General features: G+C 36.3%; 1 protein-coding gene across 3 annotated transcripts in view; it reads left to right on the forward strand.

Annotated features, from left to right (window-relative positions):
* The window catches only part of CSMD3 (CUB and Sushi multiple domains 3), a 512136-nt gene that overhangs the window by 91484 nt on the left and 393342 nt on the right, over positions 1-27310 (forward strand). For all 3 annotated transcript variants that reach the window (XM_065752466.1, XM_065752468.1, XM_065752469.1), the window contains exon 4: positions 13796-13990. In XM_065752466.1, the coding sequence (XP_065608538.1) occupies positions 13796-13990 (195 nt within the window). The remainder of the gene's footprint in view (positions 1-13795; positions 13991-27310) is intronic.

Raw genomic sequence — 27310 nt, forward strand, 5'->3', positions numbered from 1 at the left:
CACCCACTTGGGAAGAGAGGGTAGGTGTGCCCTCCTGGACATTCCTTTTCTGATTGAGGTACCCATAGAAGCCTTTCTTGTTGTTTGACATGCGGAAACAAACTCTATAGCCCAGAGTTAGGTTATAAAGCACATATGCATTTATTTATTCAGCGATCCTCTTGCACCAGGTGCAAGAGAGATCACTCTGCCTAATTTACACATTGACAAGCAAAAGCTCTTTACATATATAAGCCAAGTTCATACATACTCAACAGATTTACCGAATTTGTTTAGTTATTCATTATATTTCTGAGAACTCCTTTGCATACTGTCCCTCCTCATCACATTTGCGCCATCCAACCAGTCATTAATGACATCATAGAAGGCCACCAGGTTGGTTGAGCATGACCTCCCCCTGGTGAACCCATGCTGACTACTCCTAATAATTCTCTTATCTTCCAATTGCCTGAAGATGGCATCCAGAATAAACTGCTCCAACACCTTTCCAGGGATGGAGGTTAGGCTTACTGGCCTCTGGTAGCTCTCTGGATCTTCCTTCTTGCACTTTTTGAAGACCAGAGTAACATCAGCTATCCTCCAGTCTTCAGGCACATTTCCCATTCTCCCAAGACCTCTCAGAGATGATGGAGAGTGGTTCAGCAATCACCTCTGCCAACTTCCTCAGCACATGTGGATGTATCCCATCAGCGCTCATGGATTTATGTACACTGATGTTGCAAATACACTCTCAGACTGTCTTCTCCCTCACCAAAGGGGAGCCTTCCATTCCCCAGACTCTCTCACACAGTGAAGACAGAAGCTAAGAAGGTGTTAAGTATCTTTGCCTTCTCTTCATCCACCATTACCAGAACACTCCCTCATTTTTCCTACATTTCTTTTCCAGTTGACATACTTTCTTATTATCCTTTATATCCTTTGACAGATCCAAGATGATATAATAAACTGAAATACTGTATATATATTCTGTTTTCCCTGCTTCTGGATTTTCGTTTATTTATTTTCTTATTTGAAATCTTTGTGTAACAGTCGTATTCTCCCTGTAGATTATAGCATAATTGCCCATACAATGCAAATGAGAGCAAGGGTAAAATTTATCCTCTACTTTGGAATGACTGACCACACATTTTTTTTATCTTCCATTTTTCCTGCCTATGTGACAAATACTAGCATGTGCCCATGCTAGTATGCCAGGCAAGCATCTTCTGAGATGGCTATCTCCCCACGGAGATGAGTACCACACAAATGAGTGTTCAGTGGCCATTGAGCTGCAGCTTATCTCTCTTTCGTTGCCCCAGGACATGCCCATCTGCTTGTCCCTTAGGCAAAGGATTTAGCAACCCTTGCCCAAGACTTGCTTGGACATGTTCGGACATGTTCACCAGCAAACTTTGAGGCAATGGTATAAAATAGTCTCTTACAACTATGTATAACTTCTGATGAATGGAATACAAGATAACAGTAAAATAATTTAAAAATATGCCAATAATAATAGCAACACATATGAAGTGGCAGAAATCTTTGCATGTAAGTCTGGAAGGAGATTAAAAAGGAGAAGGAGATGAAAACTGTCTGGGTCACCTTGCTTGACTTACAGATTTCAACCTCAAATTTTTAGAAAATATGATGGAAACAGGTGAAAATATTGTGTATATATATTTTATATTCCTGAATGTTCTTAGTTTTTTATATTTCAATCATTTTTTAATATTTTTATACTGAATGACACATCTCTCATTCATGTACATGTTAAAAAAAAGCAGTGTTTATTGACTAAAAATAAAAAAATAATTTCATCTTTTTTAAAAGACAGATTTCCCAAGTAATTGTATTTGTTTTGGCACTTGAAATCCCTATTCATACAAGATTTCTTCAGATACTTTAAATTCTCTCTTCTTTTTCCATGCCTAGAATTCAGTCTTTGTGAGAAACTGTAGAGGACAAAATTAAATCTTACACACAGCCAAGTAATAAAATAACTTCTTGTAGCCATATCTGATAAAGACTGAGATGGTTTATCTATTTGTATAGGACATAGTACAGCTGCTTTCAATTTAATGCAGTTTAAATAGGAAATGCTATCTGAAGTAGTTATTTTCATAGATGGAATAATTGTGAATGGAAGTTACCTGATCTGTTTGGTTACCTATGTAGCTGAAGGACTTTATTAGGTTTTGCCTTAAAACAGTATAAAACTTAAATTATTTGCACAAAAAACTTCATGAGTGAATAAGAACTTCAACGTTTGGAAAAAAAAATAGAAAATAATTTGGACAAGGCTTCTTACTTTTCAGGTTTGGTAAATAATCCTAAGGAATAATGTTGTTAAAGAATTGCTTATGGGTCAGATTCCCCTCTTTTAATCCCAGTTTGCACTATCAATTATAAAGGTGAGCTAGCTACTCTATGCTTCATTTAAGACAGTTGAAGCAAGATGATAGCCAACTGACTTGATGTAGTTACCTTCATTCTAAATCTGATGTCTTTTATTAAGCTCATTACTTGTTCTTTAAAGAAGCCAGTTTTAACAAAATATCAATTGAATTTGCATAAACTGCTCATAACTGTTACATATGGTCAAAGTTATAATATCATCTACTTTCCTCAGTGGTTAGGTCATTGCTTTTGGGCACTGTATTTTGTCTGTTATGTTTTGATTTTGCACATTGGCAAAAACACTTGATGTAGCAAAACAAATTGAGTAATGCTTATACCCTACTTCTGTGATGTAAGAGTACTTTCTTCAGCTATTTTTTCTCATCTGTTTGTTGAGCAGCTCTTCTATCAGATTTATTAATCATGGTCAGGGAATGATCTTTAATTAAAGGGGATTACTTTAGCCTGCTCACCATTGACTGTGATAAAAGAATTAGCTTTCCCAGCCTTTCTAATTGTTTCATTGATGCTGATAATTTTTCCCAAGTGACTTGTCTTCTCTGTAACTTAGTTCATGATGGTAGAGTCATGATCAGGAAGTGTAGCTGAACCATAATTTCAATACTGAAAGAAAAAAGTATTTATTCTGAAATGTTCCTGATCATTTAAATTAGGGAAGCTCAATCTGGGTTGAAAGCATAGTTGGTAATTGTTTTGTAAATGGTTTAAACTTCTCCAGAAATGTTTGTATACTCTGTGTCAATGTATAATGTATAGTGCTTTATTCAAATACAAAATGTTATTTAGTGGTCCTCTTTCTAAGACTTTTTGAAACTTCAAAGTTTCTGTAGTGTGGCACATGAGAATAATAACACCATGAGCAGCTTAGTTAATTTTAATACAGATTTCTGTGAAACAAGTCATAGAAAAGTGTTTTGATTAACAGCCCTTTCAAAACTGGTCTAGAGGAAGATGATTCTGAGCATTATGGATATTATCAGAACTTGGAATTTATATGTGAGAGTGTAAAAGACTAAAATAAACATTAGTATTATAGTTCTTATTAATAAAAATGTTTTTTATGTTGTTTGTGATGACTTTCTGTTTTGTTTTTAAATGGAGGATGCAAATATTAATTTTTATGTAATTAACAACTTAAAATTCAGGGAAGCAGATAGAAGTTTTTTATATTCCCAACTGTTTATTTAATATATATCCATTATGCTTCACGCTGCATTAAAAGAATAAATGTGAAGTCAGAAGATGTTATATTTAGTTAATTAGAGAAAGAAAATGCCCAGCCTCACATTTTTCCTATTTTTGTTGTCTAGAAATTTATATGGAAACTTAAAATGAGTAGTCTAGTTAGACGCTTCTTCTGCAGAATATAGACAGAATAAATATTAATTGTTTAAGCATAAATTTATGCAAGGCATATAATCTTGGTCTCACAATAGATACATTTAAGTGCCTTCTGCTCATATATATTTATTCTGTCATTCAGACAAGGCGGGCTCCCTGTTTTAAGTGTAGAAGAAGCCAGTGCTTTAAGAACATAATTTGTGTGGTCTCTGTTAGTAATATACACTGGGAAGCAATGCCTTAGCCTGGCATCTTTCATCAGGCCAAATAACAGTCTTACTCAGGTTTTATATTCTATCTAAACAGTGTCAGTAAAAATAAATGCAAGTATCTATCCAGAAGAATATCCATATTTTTCTGGAAATTTTATTTCAAATATTTACGGTGGAGACTTGCTTTCTGCTTTTATTGTTAATAACAGTGATTTGCAAAGTATTTTAAAGTCTCCATGTCCTAGAATGTCTTTTTTCCTCCCACATTGTATCTTCCTGTTGGGACTGCACCAAAATGAAAAATAAATCAGTGATCCTACTATGATCTCCCTAAGTATAGTGCCAGGGGTTATAACTAACAAGGATCCTGTTTTGAGCAGATGGAAACACATTTTTGTAGCACTGACTTAATCACTTGAGCTCTGTATATTCTCTTAAACTGAACATGTCTGTAGTATGGTTGCAAAACCTAGCAGATGTCATCTGTGCTATTAAATTGTCAGAATATTCATTCCCTGACGTGTTTTCTGCTTGTATCGATTATCATCTTGGCACAATTTCTAGTCATTATGTGGGAGACCGCATAGGCCTAAGAATTATGGGATGTGTTTCAGGAAAAAACTTAGAACATAAGGATTTTAGCTCTGTCCAAACACTGACTCTCAGGAATAGATTAGTTTGTGACTTGCATCTTTATTAGTTATTTATATAGTCTCAACATTCAAGCTGACATAGGAATGAAAAGCATACTCTAAGCTTAATTTTTACCCATAAATTAATTCTGTATATTTTCATGTTCAGCATCTAAAACTGATCTGTCTTTCCTTGGCACTTAGTTTTCAACTGGCCCCACAGTTTTAGCCTACATGGTTTCCTCTAGATGGCATCCTGTCCCTCAAGCCTGTTGGCCACACCACACAGTTTAGTGTCATCTGCAATCTTGCTGAGTGTGCACTCGATCGCACTGGTATTGTCATTGATGAAGGTGTTATCTGTCCCAGTATTGATTCTTGAGGGACACCACTGATCTCCAGCTGGACACTGAGACATTTACTACTATTCTCTGGGTATGTCCTTGCAACCAGTTCCTCATCCACAGAACAGGCCAACATCAAACCTGCATATTTCCAATTGGAGAAAATAATGTTGTTGGAGACTGTGTCAAAGGCCTTACTGAAGCTCAGATAGATGATGTAACTGACTCCTCCAGAAAAGAGTAGATATTGCAGGTTTTCAAGAAAAGGGTAGATATTGCACTGAGCAACGTGGTCTAGAGCAATCACGGGCATGGGTTGACAGCTGGACTATATGATCTTGTTGGTCTTTCTAACTTTAAAGATTTTACAATTCTATTATTCACATGGCATCTTAAAATGTAAATTAGGTTGAAATGATATTTTAAAAAAATGAAATTTAGGATTTTCATGAAGTGTCACATCTAATCTTAGACTCTGATTTCTTATGTCACTCAAGAGGTGACTGTTCTGGCAAATATGTAAAATGAAATAAAGAAAATGCACAATAATAGAATAGTTTGGGTTGAAAGGGATCTTAAAAATCATCTAGTTTATTTCCCTCTGCCATGGGCAAGGACACTTTTCACTAGTTTAGACTACCCAAAACCCTATCCAACCTCATCTTAAACATGAGGTAAATAAATAGGATGAGGACAAATTACAAAGAAACTGAAGAGAAATAAATCAACATTATACTAATTTGCTGCTTCCTATTAACATATAAAGCATTGTAGGCAAAATCTTGCTTCATTTGAAATTGATACAAATACAAAATATTCCATGATTATGTGATACTGTTAATATTAACCTATAGCTGTGAACAATTGCCACAATTTGAAATCAATAGATTTGTATAACTTCAAACTTACTGCGACATGGATAAAATCTTAATATCACTGCTTATGAGATCTTACGTACTATTTAACATCATGAATAGTATCATGCAGCATATTACAGTGCCTTGAAATATAGTATAAAAATAATTACATTGTAGTACATAGATGAACCATTATTTCTCCTACCACCAACATTACTTTCCATCATGAAAGTTTCAAACAATGCTGACAAATATTCTTGTCCTTCTGCCTCTTTCAGGGAAGGGAACATTGTACTTTTTTCACTCCTGCATTTAGGGAAAGTTAGACCCCGACTGGAACGAGCTCCAAGAGCTTGTGGAGTCTCATACTCAGGGGAAGTTCAAAATCTGCCTGAATGCTTTCCTATACAACCTATCATAAGGAACCTGATTTAGCAGGGGGGGTTGGACTAGATGATCTTCAGAGGTCCCTTCCAACCTCTATGATTCTGTGATTCTGTAACTGTCCAAGTAGAAAAGAAATTGATACGTCAGGCTGACATACTGTAGCAAGATACTGAGAGATACTGTTGGACTGCTCCTGTTCCTGCAAGCAGATCTCTGCTCTTTCTGCTGTGATTATATTTTATGATTTTATGTTCTATTAAACATGTCTAGAACATGTAAGTATTCACATATAGAATTAAAAATAAACCCTGCCTCAGGAAAATAAGCTGTCTCCTCAAATTCTGTTGCTATTGCCTATGGAAACCATGATGCTTGTGGCAGCAGAACGGATAGCTAGATTCATTAAAATAAGTGTCCTGATGTGAAGAGTTAATTTTAACACTCTGTAGTTTCTTAAATTCTGTTGGAAGTGTTTGACATAATTCTACTTAGTAGCATTTTTTTTTCCCATAGAGATAACACTAAGTTGTAATTTAATAATAATGATACTTTTACATGAAGAAAAAAAAAAAAAAGAGAGAGAGAAAGCTAACCTTTAGAAATATCTTGACCCTTTCCTAACAATACCAATATTAAATTTGATGTCCCAGTCAATTACAGTATGAGCTATTTACTCTGCTGGCCTGTTTAGAAATAAAATGTATTTGTTTTCTATACTGTCCTGATGATTTGTTTAATTTTAATTGAAATAGAAAAATAAAATATAAAGAAGATACTTATAATAGTCAAGCAAGGATGACAAAGTTATAAACATGCATTTAAAAAGGATTCAATATTAGACAAAACTTTGTAATTATATTAATGGTTCCATTATTGATTAGAAGTGAGTGGTTCATTTGGGAAAGGATTTTAAAATTAAATGGATAAAGAGAGTTGCTTCTTTGTACATGCTACATTTGAGATTTGAGATTTTGACAGCATTTTTTAGTCTCAATTGAATATTTGCCCCTTAGTCCAATTCTCAGGTGAAGGAAACAGTATTTCAGTGTCTTTTGATTGTCTGACATGTACTAATTGAAAACCATTATAGCTATAAAGTAATAATTAGTATTTCTGGACACTGCTAATATTAGGAATTTGAGTTCCAACTATGAATCAGAGGATTATTCTGATGAAGAGTAAGCAGAATTTTGTGGAATTGGTGGCACAATCAAATGCTTTATGAGTTCTGTAATTTATATTCTGTTTTACACTACAGTCATCAGAGTTCTCTCAGAGAAGACTGAAGCAGAAAACACTGCAGAGAAATGATCATACTTATCCAAGACAATTCATTATACCAAAGTTTGACTTTGCATAACTAAATTTGTCTTGGCTTTTCCCAGAAAACAAAATATATCTGAGATTTTGTTTTAATTTTAAAATTAGTATCTAAAAACAGTGCCTATAAACTAATACATAGAAGTATAGGAAATATAACTGGTTTTGTTCTGTATTCAGAATATTATAGTAATCTTCTTAACCAAGAACAATAAAACTCTAGTTATCTAGAGTTTCAGTATCCATTCACCTATTTAACTTTTCATTCAAAAACAGTTAAGTCAGAAGTTTTAAAACCTAAGCAGTCCCATTGTAACACTGGGAGAGAAATTTTACCTATATCAGCCATATAGGGAATGTAGTACTTCTTCTCTTCTGAGACAGGTATACCCATAACTTTCAATGATCCACAGAGCTGGAGCATGAACTCTTTAACTCTTAATGCACTACATGATGTTATGATGTGAAATACCAATGCAAAAAATCATAAAACTGTGACATTATGTCAGTTATATCCTTTATGAAATAGCTCCTAAGGAATGTTGAAATGTCTGATTTTAATAAATCTTGATGTGCTTAAAACAATCTTATTCCACAAGACAAATTAAAAAGTGAAAAAAGGCAAATTTTTTATTCCCTAATTTTAATTTAATTTTTGATGTTATTAAATCAAAGTACAACATTGAATTTGAATACCTTGAAATCAGTGTACAACGTGAAACTTGCTCAGTTGTTGTACTGAAAAAAGCTTTTTTAGCTTTGTAAAAGGGAGATAAAAATATAAATTTGATGATCTAATTTCCAATTTGTTTTCTCCAATCCTGTAGCTTGTAATAGACCTGAATAATGTGGATTTTGTTTTGTTTTTACAATATTGAGCTCTGTCATACCATTATACTTCAGTTGTACGGAAAGTAATGCCTCCTGTTTATTTGCATGAAAACTACAACAGATACAAAGAACACAGTAACACTATCTGATAGAGCAAGATCTCAGCTACAAAACACATTTTTCAGCATGGGCACTGATGTGCAGAAACAAACTCTATAGCCCAGAGTTAATTTATAAAACGCATATGTGTTTATTCAGAAACACGCGCCAGGTGCAAGAGGAATCACTCCACCTAACTTGCACACAGACAAGCAAAAGCTGTTTACATATATAAGCCAAGTTTGTACATACTCAACAGATTTCCCAGAATTCATATAGATATTCATTATATTTACAAGAACTCCTTTGTATACTGTCCCTCCTCCTCACATTCGCGACATCCTTCTGGCAGTCTTTGGATGAAGGCTCGTAGTCTTCTTCATGAAGGCTTGTAGTCTTCCTTGCTGCCAACTTCTAAACTTTCTGGGAGGGGCTCCCCCTTACCAGTTTCTGCTTGCTTTTATCTTTGCTTAAAGTTCTTGATCTGTCTTGTCCCTGTCTTAAGTCCTTGGTCTTTCAAGTGTCTTTCCACCATATCATTTTTACATCCCTACTCTCTGCAGCTAGACAGACTTTGTTTTCATTCCTCCTGTTTAACTTACTCTTCCTTTTTTTATTCCTCATCACCACCATTAGCAATACATTTTCATCAGTGATGAACAAGAGCTAGCATGACATGCTTGTAAAACTCTGCGTGACCATCTGGAACATATCTTATCTTTCATGTTGTCAATTAAATGTTGGTGCAACCTTTTCTGTGTGTAGGAATTCAGTGATAACACCTTTACTTCATATGCTCTTCCATGTCAAACTGCTTTTTTGATGGACTGCTCCTCTTATACCATCTGTCACATGGCAACAAAGTGTAACAGAAAATTGATGGGAAGGTTCAGCCTCTACTGCCATACTCCCAAAATCTCTGTCTGATGTCATGGATAAGAAAGTAGGAGGCATTAATTTTGTAGCAGCCCTTGTATTTAGATGGTAGATGAAAAATTTAACGTGAGTGGACAGCATAACCTTGCAGCCTGGAAGGCCAATTGTATCCTGGGCTGCTTGAAGAGAGTGGCAGCCAGCTTGGCAAGGGAGTGCTTGTCCCTCACTACTCTGTCCTCATCAAGACTCACCTGGAGTCTACCAGTGTAGACAGAGACAGTTTTGTGACATGCTCTTATCACCAACTCTGCTTCTGTTCCAAAGCATCCTGTTGTGTGTAATGGTTTTCCTCAATTCACTACATGAACTTACCTTGCAGCCAGAATTGAAAGTTAACTGGTGTTTTCAAGAGCTGTTCACAGATATCCTGCAGATAAAGATTTTAAATACCAAACACAAGTAGATATTAGTAAAGGGAATCACAGTGGTTACAATTGGCAGGGACCACTGGAGGTCATCTGGTCCAACCTCATGCCCAAGTAGCTACTCAGGATCATATCCAGCAGCTTTTGCAGATCTTCAAAGATAAGAGTCTCCACAACTTTGTTAGGGAAACTATACCAGTTCTCTGGCACCTGCATAGTAAATAAGTACTTTTGGTGTTTAGACAGAACACCTTGCGTTCCAGTTCTTGCCTTTGCACCAAGCACTTCTGAAAAGTCTAAACCTTCTTTGCATTTTCCATTCAGGTATTTGCACACATTGTTATGATGCCTGCAAAGCCTCCCATACTCGTTTCAGCTCTCATCCTCTCATAAGAGAGATGCTCCAGTCTCTTGATCATCATTAGACTCTCTCCAGTACATCAAATGTCTCTCCTGTCTTGGTGTTTCCAGAACTGGACACAGTACTCCGGGATCACCCTCATCAGTGCTTAGCAAAGAAGGATGACCTCTTGTAACCTGCTGGTGATACTTCGTCTAATATAGACAAGAGCATGCACAATGCCATTAGCAATTTTTAGTAGTAAGAAATCATCAAGGACACATTTCTGACTCATGTTCAACTTCCACCAGGACTCCTAGGACCTGTCCTTGAAAGGTGCTTTCCAGCTGGGTAGTCCCAAGCATGATTGTTGCTCCCCAGGCTCTGGACAATGTCTTTCTCCTTCCTGAACATCATGAGATGAGCCCATCTTTCCAGCCTGTGCAGGTCCCAGTGTCCACAGCCCTCTATGGACTCATCAGGTTCTATGTAATCTACAGATTTACTGAGGGTGCACTCTACCTTATTATTCGGAACATTAATGAAGCTATTAAACAGAACTGGACCTGCTATTCAATCTTGGCATACTTCATTCATTACTGGCCTCCAACTAGACTCTGCACCACTGACCACTACCCTCTGGATCCACCCATTGAGTCGGTTTTTGGTTCATTTATCTTTGTTTTCATTCATCCTTCTACAGTTTCTCCATGGGAGGACGTGCCAAAGGTCCTATGGAAATCTATGTAGACAATATTCACCACTTCTCACTCCTCCAGCATGTAGGTCATTTCATTATGAAAGTTTATCTGGTTGGTCTTTCTGATTCTGTGACTTCCCCTCAGTGAATACATCTGGATAACTCCTGATAATTTTCTTCTCCTTCATGTACCTGAAATGGATTCCAAGATTTACTGTTCTGTCATCTTCCCAGGGATTGACTGGCTTGTAGTTCTGTGGATCTTCTTTCTTGACCTTCTTGAATAGGTACAATTGATATTTGCTTTCTTTCAGTCTTTGTGGCCTGTTGCCACATTTGAGCAAAGATTATAGAGTAGTTTCAAAATTTCATCAAAGCACAGGGACCTGCAAAGGTTAAGTTTGCTCAAGTATTCCTCAAATTAATTTTCTTCCATCAAGAGCACTTCTTTGCCCCAGCCCTTCAGACTGGTTTCTGGGGCATGGGGTTCCTGAAGTCAATTACCATTCAGTGCCTTGTTTTTTTTGTCTATTCTGGGTAACCCTGTATCCTTCACAACAGGGCTGACATTTTCTCTAGTCTCCCTTTTGTTATGAAGATACTTGTAGGAATCCTTCTTGTTCCCTTTGCTGTTCTTGACCAGATTCAGTTCTAACTGGGAAATAGGGTTGGCTAGTACTATCAAAAATGTACAGCTCTATTAGCTAAGTACTCAGTATTTACCTGTTTTGTCACTCTATTAAGGTAACAGTTTAGAAGGATGTTTCATGGGGAGATGTCAGATTTAATCCACATTTTCTGAAGTTTACTTGAAATTTCATTTTTATGTTTATTACACATGGTGTTGGAACTGATTATCATTGTCTTCTTATGTACTCTTTCAGCTCTCTAATGCTGTTCTTTTTCTTTATCTCATCTTAGCAGGTATTCAGAACAGTGTATTGTATGTGACAGGAACATATTGTAAAACCTGGACTATTTCATGTATTTCATTTGTCATGGTTACAATATCAGTGTTGTTACAGTACTGCGGTTATTACTTGTGGTCTCCACATATCCTGGAGGATATTTTGCTGTTCATTTTGCTTATGTTCTCCTGCATGTAGAAGCATTATATTAATGTTGTTTTAATTTACTTACTGCTAAAACTGTTGTGTTTCTAAGAAAATAACATATGGCTTTAATGCCATAAATAGAAACACAAAAAGAAGAAAAATGCAATGATTATTTTGTTTTCTTTCTTAGTAACAGAATCACATCCAGTATCAAAATCTACCTTTAAAGTTACCTCAGAATAAACTTTTAAAATACATGCTTATACTCAGTAGATTTACTTCTTGTAAATCAAGTTTTTCTGCCTTTTTATTTCATGAAAATATTTTCAAAAGGAAGAAAAAAATAAAAATCACGTCATTTATTTAAAATTATGTATTAAAGCATGCAACCTAATTAGATGTATTATCTTTACTGAACAGTAGAGTCCCTCACTGATGTTACTATTTCAAATATACTGGTTCATAAAGGAAGGGCAAAAATGGAGAAAAAAATGAAGAAAGAGATATTTTATCCTATTTTCCTTTAGGAAAAAAATATCTTGTTTATCACAGTTCTTTTTAACTACATACATACAGATATGTATGGGAGTATGACAGTCTCTTCAGACTGAACAATATAAATTGTAGACAGAAAAGTTTCAGGGAAAATTCTGCTTATAAGTCAAACTGTTATTTCTCTTACTGTTGTAAAGAAAGGTGAATTTAAGAATGATAACTTCTCATTCTGAACTTACATTGTGAAGTGAGAGATCTATTGATGTCATGGAAGAAGAGCTTTTGTTTTTCAATTACTGCACAGAAGAAAATGGACTTTTAGAGGAAGGAATTTTATTCATTTGCTTTTTATAAATCTGTGTTGTTCACATTAGTTCTTTCAAGGCATTTTTTAATTGTGTCTCTCCTTGCTCTTTGATCTATGCATACTTAAGCAGTTCAAGTGCCGTGTGGGTATTCATTAACTGATAAATAAAAAAAAAATACAAGTACAATCCACAAAACAAACAAATTAAAAAAATAAAAATAAAAAGCCAGCATGAACAAAATCATTGCTGTTGAACTGGTGAAAGGTTATTTTTAATGCATGCAAAAAAGCGCCAATTCCAATAGCAGCATTAGATTTCACTTGTAGAAGCAGGCAGAGAAGATATCAAGGCTTTTTTGTCTAGAGGGTAACATATACGAGGAGCAACTGGGGTCGCTTGGTTTGTTCAGCACAGAAAAGAGGAGACTCAGGGTATGTAGTATTTGGACAGTACTATCAGAAATTTGTTATGGGTGGTCCTGTGTGGAGCTAGTATCTGGAGTCTGTGGTCCTTGCAGGTTCCTTCCAATTCAGGATATTCTACAACATTGTATAATAATATCCAGCAGAACACACAAGCTTCTATTCATGCCTAAATTCATTTTAGTTGCCTAATCTATGCATCGTTTTTTGTTATTAATTTACTTACTAGCTTATGCTATATGTGTGAGACTTCTTTGGGTTACAGCATGTAGCTGATGAACTGTAAACGGTGTGAGAATTCATAAACTATAATGAAAAACACAGAACTTCATTAGTAAAAAATTGAGAAATGTGTAAAAAAGGCCTGTCCACCTGGGAAGCTGTGTTGAGGCATTTATTATTATTTTTCTTTTGCATAACTTAAGAGTAAAGAACATATCAAATTCCTTTATTCACTCCTCCAATACAAGCAGTACTCTGCTATTGATTAAGAAAAATATAAGAATGTGTGTGCAGCTGGATCTTAAAAATCTTGTGATTATTTTCTCATAGTATTCTACTTTTAAAATTTTTGGACACGTAAGAAGATGCTCAATAGACTAAGACAGGCTTTTTTTTCAGTTTTTGAAAAATAGGCATTAAAACACCTTATCTGACTAAAGTTACTCTAATTTACATTTTCTATATTTTTTCTGCACAATGGAGTATTAACTTATTAAAGCACTGTAAGTGATAATAAATATTTATTCTCTAGAATTACAGAGTAGCTCCTGTGGCAATCCAGGAGTCCCACCAAAGGGTATCTTATATGGTACAAGATTTGATGTTGGTGACAAAATCCGATACAGCTGTGTAACTGGATATATTTTGGATGGCCACCCTCAGCTCACTTGCATATCTAACTCCGTGAATACAGCATCCTGGGACTTCCCTGTTCCTATTTGCAGAGGTAAGAGTTATTACACAGTAATCTTCTCAAATATATTATATATATTGGTCTGAATGACTTGAAATGTCTGCTTTGACTGTTAACTTTTAGACTGTGATTGAAGAAAAAAAAATATTTTTTTTATCTCTTGCAAATACATTTATATATACGTGTGTTAATTCTTAACAATTATCCTAGTGTTCTTCTTTTTTTGTAGATATATGCAATTAAATTTCAGAATTAGAAACCTAATAACAACCAGAATATGCATATATGCTCACAATTGTGGGAGTGTAAATTTAAAATCTACAATACCTAGACTGATTTCTTTGTCAATTAACCTGGATATCAAGTAAATAGAAGTTAGAAACTATCACAACATTCCACAGTCAAATTTGGTACCTTGAAAAAATCTATCTAGTATATTCTGTACTCTAATATAAAATAAGAAAAGCAATCTAATATGTTAGAAGAGAGATCATTTAATGCATAACATTGTATTCTGTATAAATACTATAAATGTAAGTACTGTCGAAGTATTTATGTATTATGGATTTAGTCTGCAAATATTCACATATTTAATAGAGTATTCTCTTAATGTTCTAACAAATATCATAGGTTAAATAATTTTCCCTTGTTCAAGTTAGAAATAAGGTAGAAATAGGCAGTTATGTTTTATAGGTAAATCTTATTTTCTTAGACTTTCAGAGAGAACTAACTGTACATTAGTGTAAGGAGTTAAGCTGATAAAATGGAGCAATCATTTCTGCTACAAACAAATATGACAGAGAAAGTATTTTGAGGAAGTGCTATTATAACAGACAAGCCTGTTAATGTTACAGGTTTAATATTACAAAATATAACAATTAGATTTGTATGAACCACTTGACTCAGTCAAACAGAGCCAGAAAAAAAAAAAACATAGACACTGAAATTAGCATCCTGATAAAATTCTGATTAAAAAGAATTCTGTTGAGTTAGAGTTGACTGGGAAGTACCACAACAGCACAATTACATAATGAGATGGACATATTGGAAATAACATTCTATTGTTTCCTATCCTTGGCATTAACATGCTTTTCCATAAGATTGAAGAAATTATAAAATTGTTGCTAATAATACCATTTTTTAGAAAAATCATTGATAATTCTTCCTTTCCTACATCCCAGTAAAATGCTAGTTAATAATGAGGAAGATATACAATCAAAAAGTAAATACAAATTATGTTCTGAGAATGATTTGACGGAAATATGTTAGTTTGGACACAACTTACATTTTTAAGAAATTTGAAAATTAATAGACTTTACTTCAGAATGCTTTTCAAATTATCGATCTGCCAGTTCAAAGGGATGGGGCCAGAATTCTCATCAATGTGTGGTGATAGGACAAAGGGAAATGTTCACAAACTGAGGCATAGGAAGTTCTGCACAAATGTGTGTGGGAACTTGTTCACAGTGAGGGTGTTGGAGCACTGGCACAGCTGCACAGAGAGGTGGTGGAGTCTCCTTCTCTGGAGATGTTCAAGACCCACCTGGATGCCTACCTGTGCAACCTGGTATAGGGAACTGCTTTGGCAGAGGGGTTGGACTCTAGATGATCTCTAGTGGTCCCTTCAAACCCCTACAATTCTGTGATTCTGTGAAATGAATTGACATTGAAAATTGTACCCTGAAATACTGAAGATGAGAGATTTGAAACTGAGTATTACACTTGTACATCTTTTGTCACAATCACAATATTACAAGGGGTGCTCAGGATGTAATGCCTCCTGTTTTATTATGTCAGCCCATGATGTCAGATGTGAAAGTTGGTGGTGAACCTTGAGGGTGAACCTTTACACCAATATGCTATTACATTTAGTTGCCATGCAACAGATGGTGGCACAGAGGCAATTTAACAAATTGATGTCTAACACTGGAATACACATGAAGCCAAGGTATGCAGATGAATTCCTCCATAGGAAAAGAAGATACATCCATTGATGTTCCCTGACATTTGATGAACATTTGTGGAGTCCAAAGCATGGTTGTTGAGTACAGTGAGTGAGTGGGTGGAGCATTTCAGCAGTAGGAACTGTGACTGTGTCAACTCCAATCGTACATACTTTTACAAGCACAGCATGTAGTCTCTTGGCCATTTCTGGCAAAAATGCATAGCAAATGATTATGACTATGTTGAAAATGATATTTTGTAGCTGAGAATTTGCTGAGAATAATCTTATCGTGTTCTTTATATCTGCTATAATTTTCATGGAAATAAATATGAAGGGTTATTTTTGGAGGGACCTGTGTAAATAAAATTTCCATTGTAACTTTTTCAGGAACAATTTTGATAGACTTTATATTTACTCCAAGGGTAAGTGAAAATGCACAGTGCTAGTTTAGAATGACATGCTCCCTATGTTGTCATGTGATTAAACGTGGTGTGTAAGCAGAAGACTATCACATACAAATAAAAAAAATCAAACATACTTGTTCATGGTGAAAATCTGTAGAGTAAAATAGAGGTAATAAATCAAAAAGGATTCAGACAATGAGGCAGCATGTTATAATAGTTTTCAAATTGCAATTTTTTTTCTAGAGAGAGAAAGACATCAAACTTGTCAGTGTACGTGAAGAAGGTGACATGATTTACTGCAGAAACTTATGTGGAAAGAATATTTTTTCAGAGTAAGGAGTTCACTAACCTAGACAGACTGAAGATTCTAAGAAATATAAGCTTGACAAAAACAAAACAAAACAAAATAAAACAAAATTAGCAAGGTACGAATATTAGTAGCGATGGCTAATAATTGCTGAAATGTAGCCTATAATTGTGACTTGATTCTCGATTTAAGTTTTAATACAAGATCTATTGGCTTAAGGGCTTAATGCACAGAATTACTGTTAAGCTTTTTGTTTGTTTGTTTTGTTTTCTAATTTCAATGTAAATTTTTTCCTAATTACATTCAGTTGTTACTCCTGTGACTCTCTTTAATATCAGAAACTTCTAGGTTTATATTTAATGCAGAAACCATTCAGATTCCATTCTAATAGATTTGCCCTATTTTTTTCTAATGTAATTATCCAACATAGAATTCTGCAGGAGGGTGCCAAAGGTGATTACCCAGTAATGAGCTTCTTATCTCTTTCTCTCTGTTTGCTATGGAGACTCTCTTTAATTAAACACTCATCTTTAAATGGTTTTGCAGATAAATCATACAATCATAGAATCCCTGGAGTTGGAAGGGGCCTTTAAAGGTCACCTAGAACTCCCCTGCAATGAACAGGGACATCCTCAGCTAGATTAGTTTCCTCAAAGCCTGGTCCAACCTGACTTCGAAAGTCTTCAGGGTGGGGTATCTATTATATCTCTCAGCAACCTGTCCCATTGGCTCACCACCCTCACTCTAAAAGACTTTCTCCTTATATCCAACCTAAATCACCCCTCTTTTAGTTTGAAGCCATTTCTCCTTCTCTGTCACCACAGAACCTGCTGAAGAGTCTGTCTCCTTTCTTGAAGTACCCCTTTAGATAAAGATCTTGATTCTCTTTTCCAAATGTCATTACACTGAAAATAGTGAATCCTGAGGAAAATGAGGTATTTTTGAGAGTATATGTGTAGGAAATAGTTTTTCTCAAACAAACAACTTGATTACTGTAATCTACAAGATGATGAAGTTCCAAAGGTCTTCCAGACATTACTAGAGTGGTCACATGTATATAATTAGTTGGACTGGAGAAAAGCAGGGTATTTCAATCCCATGACCTGATATTATCTGATTTTTTGATGATAGTAACATAGAGGAGAAAAAAAACTGACATAGCATTATAGTTTCATTATTAATAATTTTGTATTAACAAAACTTCCTAATTTTAATTTGTTTTTATCTATGAGAAGCAAAGTTAGCTGAACACAGATCATTTAGTAGTAGCATTTAGTGGAGTTAAGCTCATAGAAGTCTTTAGATCATCTGTGTGTATTATCATTATTTGCCTGTTGCCATTCAGAATAAAAAAATTTGGAGAGTAATATTTTTTAGGTCATTCCCCAACATGCCTTTACTTTGAAAGAAGAGAGCTGAAAGTCAAAGGAAAACTCACTTGTGTTTTTGTGTTTTGATTCTTGCAGTGCAACATTGCAGTTAGAGGAATTCCAATGAAATCAATAGTGCATCATACTACCACATTGTATTTCCATCATATTGTCAGTACACAAGGCCCAATGAAATGCATACTGTTTAAACTGATTCATAACATTGATACTTCCATGTTTAAGTTCCACATTTTTTAACAGATTTTCTTCAAGGAGAAAAAAGTGTTCTTCATCAAACACCTTCTTTTTTCTTTACAGGTTCTATAATATATAGCATGAGCTATATACTCATTAGATATTCTATATAGACACACACATATTTTGAGGGCTGTTTAGAAAGTAATACCTCCTATTTTATTTTGCTGGTCCATGATATCAAAAATTGTTGTTGATAGTGTGTCAGCAGAGACTGAATCTTCTAGTCAGTACTCTATTACATTTTATTGCTATGCAACAAATGGCATCAGAGAGGCAGTGTGAAAAAATGGCACCTGACTTAAAAGTGCATATGAAATGATAGTGTGACACTGAATTTGTCCATGTGGAAAAAATTGCAGCCATTGATGTTCATCGATGCTTGCTAAAAGCTTATGGAGAACAATCAGATGATGTGAGCTACGAGGCTGTGGGTGATGCATTTCAGCAGTGGCAACAGAAATAGTGAGTCACCTCTGCTGGTGCATATTTTTATAAGCACAGTGTGCTAGCTCTTGTTCATCAGCGGAAAAAATGGATAGCTAATGGTGGCAGCTATGTTGAATAATAGCTGATAATTTGCTCTATCAAAAAATGTTATTGTGCTCTTTGTATCTGTTGTAGTTTCCATGGAAATAAATAGGAGACATAACATTCAGAGCAACCTATGTACTATATATATACTATATATAACATAAACAGATAGATACTACAGTATCGTATTGGAAAATTGATGCACATGACAAACGATTGCTTTATTTCATAACCTGTTTCTTGGTGAACATAGTATAACATTTAGTACAACATAAGTGCATGGGCCCCAATGGGATACATCCATGTGTGTTGAAGGAGTTGGCAGAGGTGACTGCTGAACCACTCTCTATCATTGAAAAGTCTTGGAGAATGGAAGAGGTCTGAAGACTGGAGGATAGCCAGTGTTACTCCGGTCTTCAAAAAGGCAAGAAGAATGATCCAGGGAATTACAGGCCAGTCAGCCTCACCTCTGTCCCTGGAAAGGTGATGGAACAGTTTGTTCTGGATGCCATCTCCAGGCAGTTGGAAGAGAAGAGAATTACCAGGAGTAGTCAGCATGGGTTCATCAGTGGAGGCTATGCTCAGCCAACCTGGTGGCTTTCTGTGATGTCATTACTGACTAGGTGGATGGGGGAAGAGGAGTGGATGTAGTCTATCTTGATTTCAACAAGGCAGGGATCTCTGTGAGGACGTCCAGCAGAGTGGCTACTAAGATGATAAAGTGCATGGAACACCTCCCTTATGAGGAAAAGCTGAGAGACCTGGGTCTGTTCAGCCCTGAAAAAAGAAGACTCAGAGGAGATCTGATCCACATCTATGAATACCTAAGGCATGGGAGGCAAAGGGAAGAGGCTGAACTCTTCTCAGCACTGTGTATCAATAGGATGAGGGGAAATGGCCAAAAACTGATGCATAGGAAATTCCACGTTAATGTACGTGGGAATTTTTTCACAGTAAAGGTGACTGAGTCCTGTAACAGGCTGATCAGAGGAGGTTGTGGAATCTCTTCCTCTGGAGACATTCAAGACTTGCCTTGACACCTACCTGTGCAACCTTGTCTAGGGAGCCTGCTTTGGCAGAAGGGTTGGACTAGATGACCTCCAGAGTTCCCTTTCAACCTCCATAATACTCTGATTTTTTGATTCTGTGATTTGACACTGTCTATCACAGCATCCTTATAACAAAGCTGAGGAAGTGTGGAATAGATGAGTGGATGGTGAGGTGGATTGAGAACTGGCTGACTGGCAGGGCTCTGAGGGTTGTTATTGGTGGTGCAGAGTCCAGTTGGAGGCCTGTACTCAGCAGTGTTCCTCAGGGGTTGGTGCTGGGACTGGTCCTGTTCAACTCTGGGGAAAATAGCAGAACTTTTCTCAAATAAATGAAATTATAATTTGAAGAAGAAGGAAACTATGTAACTATTTGAGAAAGGGAACATTTGGAGACTTAACTTACACAAAAGTAATGAAAGGACAGAACTAGCAATGCATTTTGCTGTTACTTCTGGGAAATGTACCAATAAAATCAAATTTAAGAGCAAAAAATATTGTAACAACACAGGAAATGAAGAGAAAAAAAGAATGAACAAGTTATAATATAAGAAAACTAACCTAGTACTGAAGAAAATCAAATTTATTGAATATCAAAGTATCTAAGCCCATAGCAGTATTGAAGACTAGGCATTAAGATTCCTTAGAGTGAGTGGGTGGATGTCAGTGAAAAGGATTAGTGAAAAGCTTAAAACATTGTTATTATATTTTTTTGTTTTGGTTTGTTTTTTTTTGAGAATTTTCTTATGCACAACTTAGAAATATATGATAAATCAGCCATATTAATATGTAATATTAAAATTATTTTCAAAAATATTCACAAAAAACAACGTAACAGTAAAAATTATATCTTTTACTGAAAGAGGGGAACCAAATCATAATCAAAGGGTTATGATGAATGAATAGGAAGGATTAACTTGGAAAAGCAAAATATCATTTTAGTTTGATAATTCAAAATAATCTAAATTGTAAGTTTTGCTATTGTATACATTAAGCTCAGTTATCAAACTATAATACTGAAAAATTAATTCCATCAAAATACAGTCTTTCATAGGAGATAAAAAAAATACTTGTCAAGATTATTAGAAACATTTAAAGACTATTTTAAGAGGACAACTTTTAAACGTACAGGTCTAGATCCGCTCCATTTGGACTAGTATATTCTGCTTATGCTACATTACTGCTCCAATCTTTAATTCTGCTTGGGTTTGTTTACTATGTAGTATACATAGACAAATCCTTTCTAATTGTCAATTAGCATAAATAACACTTGTAATATAATTTGAGATACTTTGAAAGTAATTATTGGTAAATCCCAGGTTCATTAGCACAATTTGCTGAGCTGCTTAATCTGAAAGCTTTTTCCTGCCAGGAATTTTTAAATAGACTAGTATATTTTCCTCAGAATATTGGAATATTGAAATCATGGATTAATCACAGAATCACAGAATCAGAGATGGAAGGGACCTCTGGAGATGACCCAGTCCAACCCTCCAGCTAAAGCGCGTTTCCTAGAATAGGCTACAAGGAGAAGAATCTCCTTGACCTGCTGGCCAGATTGTTTTTAATGCACCTCAGAATACCATTGTCCTTGACCACAAGGACACACTGCTGGCTTATGGTCAACTTGCTGTTCACCAGGACACCTAAGTCCTTCTCTGCAGAGATCCAATCCAGTGAGCCACCCCCTAACATGCATGTACAGATGCATGTGGTTATTCCTACCCACGTGTAGAATATCTCACTTACCTTCACTGAATCTTTTAAGGTTCCCCTCTGTTCAGCTCCCCAACCTGTCCATGTCTTGTTCAATGGTGATACTTCTTGTATTTCTTGATTTCTTCATAAAGTTAGGCTCAACTTGGATATAAGTAAAATTTTTGAGAATATTAGTATTTAAATAATACCCTGCAAACACAAGCTTATTCTCCAATTGTAATTAACATCCAGAGGACAAAAAACTCAGAGAAGTCTTTAGAGCCCTTCAAATATTACTCCAAGAACATGACTGATAGTAGTTGTTCTGGAAGACAAAAGTTTTAATTGTGGAAATTCTAATATGACATTGTTTTACTCTTCAGGGATGCATCTTCATTAACCTTAAGAATGATTACGGAACATGAATTTTGTCCTTCAGCTTTAATTTTTCATCATTGGCAGGAGTGCTAATGATTTATTTAAATATTTGGGCAGCATTGCTTCTACTCTTTAAGATAGTTTTCAGATCTGTAGTAGGTCTTAAAAGTGATATTTTAAAATATTCACTGATAAAGCACCCTAAGGATCACAGAATCATAGAACCATGTATAGAATGGCTTGAGTTGGAATGCGCCTTCAAGATTATCTAGTTTCAACTCCCTCAGACAAGGGCTGGGACACCTTTCACTAAATCAGATTAGTCAAAGTCTCATCTCACCTGGCCTTGAACACTTACAGGGGTAGAATACCCAGGTCTCCTCTGGACAACATTCTCAAGTATGTAAGCACCTCCATAGTAACGATTCTCTTCCTTATATCTAATCTAAAGCTATCTTCTTTTATTTTGAAACTGTTTTCTCTTGTCCTATAGCTATGCACTTTGGTAAAGAGTCTTTCCTTTCTTGTAACCTCCCTTTAAATACTGAAGCACCACTATAAGATAACCCTGTAGCTTACACTTTTATAGACTAAACAACCTCAACTTTCTCAGCCTATTTTCACTGGAAAAGTGCTCCAGATCTTTGATCATCTTTATATTCTTTCTCTGGATTCATTCTAATGAGTCTATGTCTTTCCTATGCTGTGGCTCCCAGAACTGAAGGTATTGCCTCATGAGAGCAGATTAGAATGGGTTAGTCACTTCTGTTGACATGCTAGCTACAACTCTTGATGCAGCCCAAGACACAGTTAACTTTTGGAGGCGAAAGTGCACTTGACAGCTTAGGATGGTTTTTTCATCCAGCAATACCCTGAGGCAATCATGTAGAAGTTGAGGCAACCATGTAGCAGTTCAGACCTTTAAGGGAGCAGAAGTGCCTTTACACCAGTGCATGCGGCTTGGGATACAAACGAGGAGATGGGAGTACTGCGCTGCTTGAAGACCATGATATAGCTGTCACTGAAACCTGGTGGGATGATTCCCATGATTGGAGTGTGACTATTGATGGCTACAAGGTGCTCAGAAGGGACAGGTTAGGAAGGATGGTCAGGGGTTCTGCTATCTACACCAGAAAAGGAATAGAATGTGAGGATCTGTCCCTAAAGAACAGCCATGAGTTAAGTCAAAAACCTGTGTGTGACAGTCAGAGGCTGAAGCAGAAAAGGAGTCCTTGTGATTGGTGTCTATTACAGGCCACCAGATCAGACAAAGTCTGTTGATGAGGTTTTCTACCTGCAGCTACAAGTGGCATTGTAATCACAAGCTCTCATCTTGCTGAGGGACTTTAACCACCCAGACATCTGCTGAGAAAACAGCACCATGAGCTGTAAGCAATCAAGAAGACACCTGGAATGTATTGAGGATAACTTTCTGAGTCAAGTAATTGATGGCCCCACCATTGGGGATGCAATGCCAGACCTGTTGCTTAGCAATATAAATGAACCTCCCCCCAGTTGAGTGACACAGGCAAGCTGATAGCAGCAGACAAGGAGAAGGCTGAGGTACTAAACAACACTTTTGCCTTCATCTTACCTGATAACTGCTCACAACACAGCCCTCAAACACATCCCTTGGTTTGGCAGAAGGTGACTGGAGAAGCAACAGCCCTCCCACTGTAATCAAAGGCTGGGTTTGTGACCATCTAAGGAACTTGAACAGCAGTAAGTCCTTGAGTCCTGATGAGATGCATCCCAGAGTCCTGTGGAAATTGGCTGATATCACTTTCAATGATATCTGCAAAGTTGTGGCAGTCTGATGAAGTCCCTTGTAATTGGAAAAAACGTAAACATCACACTGATTTGTAAGAAGGGTAAAAAGGATGACCCCGGCTACTACTGACCTGTCTATCTCACATCTCTGATGGCAAAGATCATGGAACAGATCCTTATGGAAGATATTCAAAGGCATGTGGAAGGAAGGGAGATGATACTGGAGAACCAGCATGGCTTTACCAAGAGCAAACCCTGGTTGACCAACCTAGTGGCCTTCTATGATGGTGTAATTACATCAGTGTACAAGGGAGGAGTCACTGATGTCATCTATCTGGACTTCAGTGAGGTCTTTGACATGGTAGTCAACAATATCCTTCTCAACAAATTGGAAAGATATGGATTTGATGAGTAGACTGTTAGATGGATGAATAACTGACTGCAGGATTGAGTCCAGAGAGAGGTGGTCAATGGCTCCACATCCAGATAGAGATCAGTGATGTGTGGTGTCCCCCAGGGATCAGTGTTGGAAACATCCAAAGAAGCATGGCCAGCATGTTCAGGGAAGTGATCCTTTCCCTCTACTCTGCTCTGATAAGACCTCACCTGGAGTACTGTGTCCAGACGTGGAGTCTCAGTACAGGAGATACACAGACCTGTTGAAGCACATCCAGGGAAAGCAAAAAGTGATACACCTAAAGGAACACTTCTCTTAAGAGGGCAGGTTGAGAGAGATGGGGCTCTTCAGCCTGGAGAAGAGAAGGCTGTGAGGACCTGATAGTAACCTTTCACTATCTGAAGGGGAGCAACAGGAAAGAGGAGGACAGACTCTTTATCAGGATCTGTGACAATAGAAAAGGGGAAATGGCTTCAAACTCAGGGAGGGTAGATTTAGTTTAGCTGTAAGAAAAAATCTTGTACAGTGGGAGTGGTGAGGCACTGGAACAGGTTGCCCAGTGGTGGCATTGATGCTCTGTCCCTGGAGACTTTCAAGATGAGGCTGGATCAGGCCCTGGACAACCTGATGTAGATGTGGTATGTCTCGCTCCAATTTATAGGAGGGAGAAGAGGTTCTTTTTTTAAAAAAATGTGTATATGTATACCTGATGGTGAGATTAAGACACAGTGGGTCAAATGTTAACCCAACCAGTTTATTACAAATCTTAGTTGCTTAGGGATATGGGTAAGGGAAGAAAGGAGATAGAAAAGATACAAGACATAAAAAGCAAGGAGTCTTGGTAGAAAGCAAGAGAGGGAGAGAATCACCACTGTGGGTCCAGCAAGGTTCGTAGTTCAGGCGCTGATTCCTTGTAGCGATGGGAGACTGTGTTGTTTGGTTGACAATGATGACTTCTCCTTTCCTTCTTTCTTCTCTCTTCTTTCCTCTCTCTGTGTGCAGGGTGCATGCGCTTGTGTGTGTGTAGTGCCTTGTGCGTGCGTAGTGCCTTGGGTATGCTTCTGCCATCTTAACAAAGGTATAACTTATTTTTATAAGTCCAAGGTGGTCGAGTCAGGTCTTTTTGGAGAGGCAGCTCCTGGCTTTAATGGTATCATTCCCCAAACTCCCATACCAGTTATCTGGTCACAGGCCAGATCTTCCGCCAGTAAACACTCCTGAGCAAAACACCTCCAAACCCTGTACACTAAGGGTTGCTGGCTAGGTAACCTAGATAATTTGCAGTTGTCAGCTAAAGTCTTATCACCAGAAAGGCCTTATGAATCAAGCTTTGAGACAAAGAAAAAAGAAAAACAGTTTTTGTCTTTCACATGGTGTCCCTGTTCATTGCAGAGGATTTAGACTAGATTACATTTACAGGTCCCTTTCAACTCTAAGAAGTCTATGATTCTATTATTCTTAAGTCTTTCTGAGTACAGTGTGAAATTTTCCATGCTCATCTGCCTTCATGAAGACTCTGCTCAAAAGAGAGAAATTTAAAATGCAGAAAACTGGTGGAAATACTTAGAAAATTGCTAAGTATATTTAAAGTAGGAACTTTTCCAGTAAACTTGAAGATGGTGATAACAGCCATAAAAAAGAAAATAAAAGACAGGCAAGAATAAGGATTCAGGGATTGATACTGCAGCATATATATTATACTTAGAGAAGGAAAATATTGCATAAAAGTAAGGGAATTTTGAAAAATCCATTATTGGTTTTTCTTTCAATATAATTCTACATTTATTTCCAAAAATAGGTCTACAGTTCTTGTTTTCTATCCTACCTTTTACAGAACTTCTAAGATGACACTGGATAAGTGTGTATAAATCCATGATGATATTATACTCATTGTTTCTGGTTATAAACCTCTCTTTCAGAACTGTAGTTTGTAGACAGGTATTTTCCTACCGGTTTTGTCATCTCTTGTTATTCTGTAGAAATTAACAAGAAATGCTCGTTAACAAGAAATGCTATGTTGTTCTAAGTACCAGAAACTAACATTTCTATACAAGCCATATTTATTCAACAGCACAGGATAGCTCTTAGGTTACAGATCTGATTTTGGTATTGGTCAGTGAGTGGAAACATTTTACAGTTTTTCCAAGCTCTGTTTATTCATAAAACTACAGGTTATTTTGGTTTTGTGATATCTTGTGATATCTGAACTCTTGATAATGCATTGGAGTTTGTGTGACTTGCTTCTCCATTATGAATGCTACCTTGTCCTCCTAACTATATGTATTCTCTGTCCATGTGTGTGTCTAAGAGCTAAAAGAGTCCTGTATGCAGAGGTTTTAAGCATGCATGACACTGCATGATAATTCTGCCTGTTTTGTGCAACTCTATAAATGACTTACACAGTTACCTTTGGACAAAATTTATTTCAGCGTCATGTGTACCACACTATTTGCAGTACTACTCAACATTTTGAGTAAAGATACTATAATGATCTTGGCATTAAAGAAATAATTTTCTCCCTCACATAAATTCCAGCTTTACATAATATCTACTATGGCTTACAGATATTAGTGATTATGTAGCACTCTGGTCACAAAATAAATGAATGTGTAATCCACATGTTTTCACCTCAGGAGTTGGCAGGCTTGGTAGACTCCGCTGTGCTTCAGTCATTTTCTGGCTGGGCTAGAACATAAAACATCCAGTTGAGAAGCTTTCCAAATCTACACAACAATTATTTTAAAATTTCCCCTTCTTGTTATCCATAGTATTTCTGTCTTTCCATGTTTCTAAAGATCAGTTTTACTTCTTTATTTTTGTACCATCATCTGCATAATAGTCTGTGAGATCTACAATCTGCAATATACATTTGCTAGTGAAGAGCTTTGTCATCAGTATTTAGATAACATTTTGATCAAAAGCTTGAAACTCATCAGCAACTCCTGAAATACTGAAGGAATTAGATTATTTCTGGATAGTGTTCAAGTATCTCTGTTAGATAAGAGCTTTCACATAGTGGATCAATGATACACATAGAAAAATATGTAAAATATGAAGATAAATATTTGATCATTGAAAACAAAAAAATTCCTTTAAATTAATACTGCCTGTCATATAGCTTGTAAACTGAGGAAAGAAGATGGAATTCTGGAATGAAACTACATTTTTCTTTTGAGCTGTGTTTTTCCCTCCTGAGTTACTTACTCAGGAAGTTCTGAAGATAACCATTCTTGTCTAACATTTGTCATA

The sequence above is a fragment of the Cyrtonyx montezumae genome, unplaced genomic scaffold (genome assembly GCF_038088225.1).
Source record: "Cyrtonyx montezumae isolate F1298 unplaced genomic scaffold, pur_monq_1.0 scaffold_8, whole genome shotgun sequence".
NCBI classification, from domain to species: domain Eukaryota; kingdom Metazoa; phylum Chordata; class Aves; order Galliformes; family Odontophoridae; genus Cyrtonyx; species Cyrtonyx montezumae.